The sequence below is a fragment of the Vigna radiata genome, chromosome 7 (assembly GCF_000741045.1).
Source record: "Vigna radiata var. radiata cultivar VC1973A chromosome 7, Vradiata_ver6, whole genome shotgun sequence".
NCBI lineage: Eukaryota > Viridiplantae > Streptophyta > Magnoliopsida > Fabales > Fabaceae > Vigna > Vigna radiata.
In genome coordinates this window covers 25,699,562-25,709,150 of record NC_028357.1, presented here as the reverse complement: position 1 = coordinate 25,709,150, position 9,589 = coordinate 25,699,562, and the positions used below count along the sequence as shown (strand labels likewise).

The 9,589-nt window shown below is 33.4% G+C and overlaps 1 protein-coding gene across 1 annotated transcript; it reads left to right on the top strand.

The window, feature by feature from the left end:
* On the top strand, positions 1–6,072 carry LOC106766815 (SAL1 phosphatase). Its single transcript, XM_014651578.2, has 8 exons — positions 1–301; positions 445–520; positions 1,818–1,891; positions 1,983–2,188; positions 3,012–3,219; positions 3,302–3,400; positions 3,514–3,667; positions 5,675–6,072. The coding sequence occupies exons 1-8, from the start codon at positions 80–82 to the stop codon at positions 5,836–5,838; spliced, it is 1,203 nt and encodes a 400-aa protein (XP_014507064.1). The 5' UTR covers positions 1–79; the 3' UTR covers positions 5,839–6,072.
* The last annotated feature ends 3,517 nt before the right edge of the window (positions 6,073–9,589 follow it).

The window sequence follows — 9,589 nt, the reverse complement described above, 5'->3', positions numbered from 1 at the left end:
AAACGCCGTGTGGCAATTAATTGAGAAGTAATTTTGGGATGCGTAATTTAAAATTAAAAAAAAAGGAAGAGAAAGGAAAATGGGCACAGCAACGGTTTGGTGGAGAGCGAGAGCTATAAGTGCAGGAGTAGGAAGCGATTGGAGGTTGTCCGAAGCCAGAATCCGAACAAGGTGCATTAGCGTGTCAACGAGAAGTAGTTGCTGTTCATCGCCACTAACACTAATCGTTTCTTCAATGCCTTATGAGAAGGAACTCGCCGCTGCAAAGAAAGCAGCCACTCTCGCCGCTCGTCTCTGCCAGGCACTCATCCGCAATTTCTCTTTACCATCACCATTTTCATAAACAAAAGAAAAACCCTTATTTTTCGTTTAATTGAAATTCTAAACTAGTTTTATTAACTACTAATGGATGCTGATTTATTCTTCTTTGCATGCTTTGTGCAGAAAGTTCAGAAGGCTCTTCTTCAATCCGATGTTCACTCAAAGTCAGACAAAAGTCCCGTTACAGTGGCCGATTATGGTATGCTATTTAGTCCTGCTACCATTGTATCTGGTGTTAACGTTGAATCGTTTTTTTTGTGTGCAAATGCTCACATTGAAAAGTTAATTGTAGTTGGAAAATGAGAAGTTTAGTTGTTAATTGACCGAGTAGAATTAGTGCTGATTGTGTATAATGTTATGCTCTTGGACTAGTTGTTACGGGTGCTTTTACCGGTTGGATTATGTTTACATAATTAGAAGCTGAAGAATGGGAGCGGAGTAAGCTTTTTAGTTTTCTTCACAAATCCTTGCCATATTTTTTCAGATGTATAATCAAGGGTTACTGATTTGATCAGAACATTTCGTGCATGTTGTGTAGTTTATCAGCTCTAATTTAAGGGGCTTTGTTGTTCCTGTGCTTTGAAATAAGTTGTTGTTCCTTGAGTCCAGTTCTATGAGTTTTTCGCACTCTCAAAATTTGTTTTTTTTTTTTTCCTTATAATAGTTATAGATGATGTGTCCTGTTAATATTCAACTAATTCAGTTTACAAGAATGAGCCAGCAAATTTTAACAGTATCATTGTAGTTTTGAAATCTTTTGCATTTCTACAACGAGAGTAGGGGAGTTGTTCTTTAATAATATTTCTACAAATACAAGCTCTACACCAGTGACTTAATAGTCGTAGCGTACTTGTTTTAAACCATGCATTGAAACTCTATTTTAGTTGAAAAATTGTGATGATTAGCTAGTATAAGCAAATTGTTGTAAATCATGTTTGATGATTTACTATGTATTACCAAAGGTTGGCTGGTGTAAAGCATTTTTCCTTACAGGACAGACATGAGGAAAGACCTTCCACTTGTATAAATTTGCTTCTATGTTATGATAGGCAAGTATGCAACTATAGCAGATGTTTTGTTTGTCTTCCCTCACTAATTTATATATCTCTTTCACATCATGTATTGTTCTGCTACGTGTCTCCATATTCTAGTAATCATTTTCTTGTACGAAAAGAGGACCTAATTATAGTTAGCTCAACCAGAAGGTTCTTGGGCAAATTGCTCTCACATAAAAACTAGTCCTTATGCACATTAGTTGAAATTCCTGCTACCACCACCTCAATAAATAGTGGATCTTCCATATGAACTTTCTAATGTGGCGATTTAAATTGCTTCATTGCCTATAATATGGATCACTTGTGAAAAAGAAAGTTATTTACAATTTTAGCTGTAATTTTTCATTTTATATTATTTTAGTTGCTAAACTTGTTCATTGAGATTTAGATGAAGCTTCAATTCACTTCAAATAAATCAGGTTGCTTTCTTGTGGTTTACAGGTTCACAGGCATTGGTCAGCTTTATACTTGAGAGAGAACTTCCTTCTGAACCATTTTCAATAGTAGCCGAGGAGGTGAAATTGTAAATTCTTACAGGTTTTTTGGACATGTAAACTTTGCTTTCATTTCCATGCTTGAGTATAAAATCCAATTTTAAAATTTCAGGATTCAGGGGATCTTCGTAAGGAAAGTGGCCAGGAAACACTGAAGCGCATTACAGAACTTGTCAATGATACTCTTGCTAGTGAAGGATCAGATAGCTTTCCTACTTTAACAACAGATGATGTGCTTGCGGCCATTGACAATGGTAAGTCTGAAGGTGGTCCAGTTGGACAGCACTGGGTTTTGGATCCGATAGATGGTACAAAAGGGTGAGTATTATTTTTTTTTTTTTCTCAAAAAAATTCATTTTGAAGTAAATTGTTCACTGTTTGTCGAATTTCATTATATTATTTTTCTAAAAAATGTTATGTTCTTGCAGCACGAATATGTTTGTAATATCTCATTTAAAACATATATGAATTTATCTAGTATTATTAATCTGATTTTTATCTGAGATTGCAGTTGTCATTCAACATCTTATATTGTTTAGGAAGTAAGGACAAAATAATTGTTGAAATCCATCGACTATCACTTCAAAGTTCCAACTAACATATATCTGTAATGGTGATTTTAATTTTGAAAGACATTATTTATTACCTGGCACGGTGAAATTGACTATCTAAAGGCCCATTTAATTTGAGAATTGTTTTCTGTTTGCGTTTTATATTTCATTTTTAATTAAAAAAAGGCCACCTTCTTTTCATTTTACTTCCCGTTTTCAAAAGTTTGTAAGGTAAACAGGAAAAAACAACTTATTATTTTCTACTTTCATTTTCTTTTCTCACCGATTCTTGTACCAACTTTTATACCAACTTTTATAATCTGGAAACAAATGAAACATAAAATGATAATAGAAAACCTTGAAATCTATTTTTTTACTCATAAAAATTTGATAATATAAAATACTAGTATATTAGTATTTACTTTTATATTCTTTAGTTGTCAAATTAATCGAACATTTGATTAAATAATTATTTTTCTTCATTATTTCCAATTTTACTGTCTTTATTTTTATACCATTTGTTTCACTTGCATTGTCACTTATGGAGACAATGTCATTAAGTAGCTCATGCTTGTGAGATAACATAATAGGTTTGTAAGAGGAGACCAATATGCTATAGCATTAGGTTTGCTACATGAAGGAAAAGTTGTATTGGGTGTCTTGGCTTGTCCAAATCTTCCACTGGCATCCATTGGCTCTAATCAGCTCCATTCTTCAAATGAAGTTGGTTGTCTCTTCTTTGCTAAAGTTGGTGATGGAGCATATTTGCAAGCACTGGGTGGTTCTACACAAACTAAGGTTGGTGCTTGCAAATTTTTTTCATACTTGTCACTTTGGTAATGTCATTTGACAGTTGTTCCATGTCCAAATGATCATCCAGGTCCATGTTTGTGATGTTGATAATCCAGAGGAAGCATCATTTTTTGAGTCTTTTGAAGCAGCACACTCCTCGCATGACTTGTCTAGCTCCATTGCAGAAGTAATGTTATTTCTATAGTTAGCACATTTGTCTTTTTCATTGTTTTTTAGTTTTTTCTCTTAGCTCTCTTAGATTTAATTACACACAATTCTTGAACGTTACTTAATTAACAGAAACTTGGTGTCAAAGCACCACCAGTCAGAATTGATAGCCAAGCAAAATATGGAGCTCTGTCAAGAGGAGATGGGGCTATATATTTGCGTTTCCCTCACAAAGGATACCGTGAAAAAATATGGGATCATGCTGCTGGAAGCATTGTTGTGACTGGTATTATTTTTCATTAGTTTTTCGTTCCTGTTCTGAAGTATTTCTTTTAATGAACAATTTGACCAATCTTTTCTTGGTAAACATGCTCTGCTTAAAATGAGTGTCATAACTGTCCAGAATTGGTCATAAATTACATTTGACGTATGTTTATGTTTATCAAGTCTATGTCCTAGTTAAAACTTTACTTGGATCCGGACTCTCTTCAAATTCATATAGAATATAGAATAGGTTTCTAGAATATGTTTTAATGTTTTCTATTATAAAGTAAGACTTTTAAGCCTAACTCACTTTCACCTAACTAGCTTATAAGTTAAGATTTGCATATTATAATCGGTTCATATCTCCAATTGATGTATTGATGTGAGATCACCAATGCACCTTCTTACAGCGTGAACTTAACATCTTAAGTGTAGAACTAGATATTTGTGAGTAGTCTGAAAGTGGGTGACATGATAGATCTAATAATCCATGTCAAGAAAGGATCTATACCATCTTAGAAAATGAACTTTAAGTTTGACTCAATCTTTTAAAAGCAGCTTATAAAGTGAGGTTTGCACTCACTTATGTAATATAATTTGATCATATGTATAATGTCCTACGTTTCCTTGTTGTAGGTAAAGTTTATACATTTTAACAAATTTAGGGAGCTTGGCAACTTTTCTAAACCTTTTTTCTTTGTGATTATTATTGCTTTTAGCATGTTGCATCCTGGAGCTTGATGCCAAGGAACTCTAAATATGAAGTTAAAACTAACCTTGTTTGATAAGTTCTAAGCCATTTCCATCATTAGTTTGTGGTAATGAATTTTAGCACCTTAAAGGGAAATAATGAAGGCTTTCAAGGAAAAGATAGCGCTGGTCTCAAAGGTGATGTTAATGGACCATAAATTTTGATTTCTAGGATTAAGTTTACTTCATTGTGAAATTCAATGATAGTTGAATCTTTGTAAGTATTTTAGGAGTTATGGTTCAATTTGATTTGCAGTTAGGAAAGTGATAGATATTTGTGGTGTGAATATCATCTAAAATATTTTAAGATACACGAAACTCGTACATGTTACATACTCAATTCTTACTGTAGAATTTTAAATTTAAATTATGGAATTTCACTGGTAAAACGATATTAATATACTTTAAATACTTTTTTCATGATGAAATCTTAAGAGATTTTGGTAGCTCTTCTCCTAACACCTTAGAGGAGTTTGATTTTCGGTAGGGAATTAGTTATTCATTTTCCAAGCGAGGGCACCCAAAATTCTTCACAACAGGTTATGAAGTACAAATCTTAGAACATGTTCCAAAATTAAAGTAGTGTCCAGCTCAAATTAAACCCTTTTAAATTGCTTCGGTCGAATAGCCAACTCTGTATGACAGTGGTTGCATCTTACAATATTCTATTTGGTCTGGACTGTATAATAAACTCTGTTGAAGTGCCGGTGAATAATTATATTTCAATCTGTTTATGTTTGACTTGCCTTTATCATTTTACTTAGCATTGATCTTTCTTTGGTCTTTAATTGACAAGAAAGATAATTTGAATGCACGACTATCTATTTATTGCTCGTGGAAGGTCTGGGGGGATTGGGAATCCAAACATATTATATGCACTCATTGTCATTTCCCTTTAATGGGAAGACACCTGATGTTTCTTAAATAGAATGAAAACAAGAAGAGAACCTGCAAAATAAAGAAAAATATTTGTAAGGGATAGGTACTACAAGATTGCTGAAGATTTGCTTGTTGAGAGGAGTGCGGTTTTCAATATTCTCTGTGTGGATTTAATATTCCTGTGCAACCAACACAACTCCTCATTACAGTGATGACATTATCTCATGGATGAGCTATATATTCCTATCTCTCGTGTTTTGAATGACTTATGTTGCATAATATTTGAGTCTTCCGATAATTGTGACTTTCATTGACAATGAACTGATATTTAGGTTCATGCATTGCTTCGATTGTGGAATGTGTCTTCTAATCTTCTATAAATGCGATTGGACTTTTGTAGAAGCTGGAGGTATCGTCACGGATGCTGCGGGGAATCCCTTGGACTTTTCAAAAGGAAAGTTTCTCGATGTTGTTTCTGGTATTATTGTTACAAACCAGAAATTAATGCCATCGCTTCTGAGAGCAGTCAAAGAAGCACTCAATGAGAAAGCATCATCCTTGTGATTTCCATTAAGCTTGTTTACTCTGTGGTCGGTTCATTATATGGGACCTTCTCCTCAATGTGCTATATTTCCTTCGTGATCTGAAGAACATGATTGGAAATCCTCTCATTCCCTCTTTGAAGCAGATTTCTGCTCTTGTTTTTGCAGCTGGTATTGTCTTTTCCTGAGATGTACTTCTCTTTTTCTATTATTTTCTATCAATAAACAGAGATCTTCGTTTAAATATGCTTGATAATTACTTCTTCTAGATTAACTTGTCAGAGGAGATATGATTTCAATGCATAGTTGATCCAAAAGTACCATAAAATTTAGTGAATATCAGTATAATCAGGAAAGTATGGCAAACAGAGGCCTCGTATATCACAACCTGAGCTTGTTTTGCAGCAAATATGAACTTGGAAGCATGGAAATGCCAACTCTTGAATATGGCCTGAAAAGGCATATTGTTTATTCCAAGAATATGGCCTCATAGTGTACAAGAATTCAACACTTTTCCAAATTTAACATCATAAATCACCATATAATCACATACACCAAATTCATAGATTTTAAATATCTTACAATAGCTATAAAAAGCAAATTAGCTTCCCTTATCGTTTTTAGAATTACTATGGCTCTCTAACCCCAAGCGTTACTTTCTCCACAAGGAAAAAGAAACCTACAAATTGCCAATTGATGATTGGAAACGGATCTTAGAATTTCAAATTGACAAAGAATAAAAGAAGACAACCTTTTGATACATGCAAAAGAAGATTTATGCATATGATCAAAGACCCACAATGGATGGAGAAAAAAGAGGAATAAGAAAACTTAGAGAAAAGGTAGAGTTTAGAGAATAAATTTTAAAGAAATGAGAGTGTATGAAATTTTAATTATATTATCAACTCATTTTAATATTAAATAATCAGTTTCATTATTTTAAAACACTTATTTATTCTATTTTCTAGATTCTTACAATATTATTTCTATTGTTTAATTATTTTTCTTTGGAGTGTAAAATTTTAAATGGGTTAAAACTTAAAATAAAATATTGGAGGTGTGTGTATGAAAATGAGAGAAGCATGATGTAAAGATGGGGTGTTGAGAGTAAGGTTGCCATAGCCCAAACCATATTTATCTCATTCTCCTTCACGACCCTGACAACAAAAGGGAAGGTCAGCCATCCCATTTCCTTCAATTAGACTCACTATGGGCAAGTGAATACTGGAATTTCACTAGTGTGACGACACGAAGGTGTTTTGGTGAACAATAAATATCCTCGTACCTCACCACAATGTGTGAATTCTTCCATTCTACTCTCACGCAAATATGCACTCTAAAATCCATTAAAAAACATTGAAACAAACTAGAGTAGGAACTCCAGATCTTCCTCACACTTACCCTTTAATAATATCACACCCTGAAACAAACAGACTTAGTTTATTTTTTACTTTCCATGACTAAAATTTAGTATACTTATTAATTTGTATTATTATTATATATAAAAATTTAATATATGGCCTGAATTAAATTTTCGTCTCATTATTCCTTGATTTATTTATCTATCTTATTCAATTTGGTTGTACTATTAATTCAAGTTTTAATCAAATTCTTAAATTAAAATAACGAGAACACCTCTCATCCAATTAATCAGTAATAAATAGTTAATAAAAAAAACATTGATGGCTTTAATTTGTGTATAATATAATTTATAATAGATGCATATTGACGGTTTATACGACTATATCAATTTGAACCCAAGGAACGATATTTTAAAAAATTAAAAGACTTGATTGAATATTTTAAATAGTTATATTGTTATTTTAATTAAATTTTAATTGAAATTTTTATCATTAGAAGACCAACTTAATATGTAAGGAATAGTTTCGAGTTTCCTCCTTAATATGTGATCATAAGATGGAGTTATTTGATAGAGGATCATCTAAGATGTACATAGGACCTCTAACAAAAGTCGTGACCAGAAGGATTCAAGAAGAAGAAAGATCACTTACTACTCTATTCTTATGAAGAATCACTTATTAATCCTTCTTTCCTTTATTAAACACATTTACACTCTTTTGTAGGCCCATAAATAAAGGTTGGAGACCATGCCTAATCACCCTAGAAGGCTTAGCAAGCTAAAAAAAGTAAAGAAAGCAAAGAAGAGAAGAAATGAAGCGATTTCCGAATTGACCAGCTTAGCTTTCGGATTGGGATAACAAAGGGATTTGGCTTCCGAAATGAACATCACGCTCAGCATCTTGCACCATGCACCCAGCCAATGCGAACCAACTTTACACATTTATCACGTTTTTAACATGTGTCTGACTTAAACGTAAGCTCCAAGATTCTTAGCTTCTCCAGCACACTTCCTCTGTACATTGTAGAAGCTTTGTAAACGTAGAATGGAGACCTCTCTTCATCTATAAAAGATAGGCTCCTCTCTTTGTAAAATCCAACTTTGAAGATATAGTGAAATGCTGAGTTTACTCTAGGCTTATTCTTAGAGTTCAAACCTTATTGTGCTTATTCAATACCTTCTGCTCTAGCTTCCTTCCCTCTCGGAAGGCTTTCTGATCTTGAGAAACCTCACACACTCACCAAACCTTCACTAATCCATTCATCGAACACTTGGCGTGCATCTTCGTTTCCAGTCTTCCTTCCATCCGCTGCGTCACTTCTGGTTCGTGGAGCTGCTTGTGCATGAAGCTTGGAGCTGCTTCCATCATTTGGTAGTCAGAGCCAACATGTCCACGCTTCTCTACAAGAGCTAAGTTGCTCTTCTCTTCGTTTTATATTTGTTTGTGTTGTGCAGTGCTTGTGCTCACTGTTTTGCATTTTTTTTCACTTCTGTTTTTGCTTCAATTTACATTTTTTTATTGTTGTTCGTGTGTTTTCCATGTTCCTTAGTGTTTGTTAATCATTTTATCGGTGAAATTCATTTGTGTGGGTTCGGTTTAGCTTTCACTTTCATTTTCTAGTTTTGTCAAGTCATGTGCCTTATGTGCAGTTTTCAATTCTGTCATCATGTGTTTGATTCTATTCTAGCTTTAGTTTTTGCCTTTAATTGAGTTCAGTGCATTGATGGCCATACATTGATAATATAAAGCAGTGAGACAATGTCTAGCTTTGATCATATGACCTAAAACATTGCCAATGTTGTTTCTATTTCAAAAATCTACGTAAAAAAATCATTTCTGGTTTAATCATGCACAATCTGTTTCTGTCCAGATTTGTTGTTTCTAAAGCATGAGACAAGTTTCTTTGATGTTATTAAACATGTCTGAAGTTGTAGCAACTAAGATTCATCATTGAATTGAAAAAAACATAGTTGAGTTGCTTAAAATCCTATAATAGGTGTTGTCCATTATTTCATGCAATTTTTTTCATCGTGATTGATATCTTTGATGTGTCTTAGGTCATTCAAAATTCTCTAGATGATATTCTACAATTAGATCTAATGTGTTAGGATCTCTTTGAGATGTTGCAACTTCCATTCAACATTGTTTCCACTGATTTCTAAATACTGATGCAATTTTGAGTGCATTTTTGCTCCATTTTTTGCCACAACTAGTATGATTTGACGAGTTTGGCTGTTTCTATGCATTGCCAACATTTGAGCAAGTATATTTTGCCATTTGGAAGCTGTGTGCATTGTTCATTTGGTAAATTTTAAGCCTATATGCAAAATCACCCTTTAAACCATCAAATTTGCTTTAAAATGGAAGTGGACCAGTGATTTAGCTTCGTAGTTTGTTCTCTGCTGTTTAAGT

What these genes read in the sequence shown, in the direction of transcription:
- LOC106766815 (XM_014651578.2), top strand. Translation starts at nt 80, where the DNA reads ATGGGCACAGCAACGGTTTGGTGGAGAGCGAGAGCTATAAGTGCAGGA. An exon ending in CGTTACAGTGGCCGATTATG is followed by an intron (nt 521 to 1,817) that starts GTATGCTATTTA and finishes TGTGGTTTACAG; the next exon opens with GTTCACAGGCATTGGTCAGC. An exon ending in TGTCTAGCTCCATTGCAGAA is followed by an intron (nt 3,401 to 3,513) that starts GTAATGTTATTT and finishes CTTAATTAACAG; the next exon opens with AAACTTGGTGTCAAAGCACC.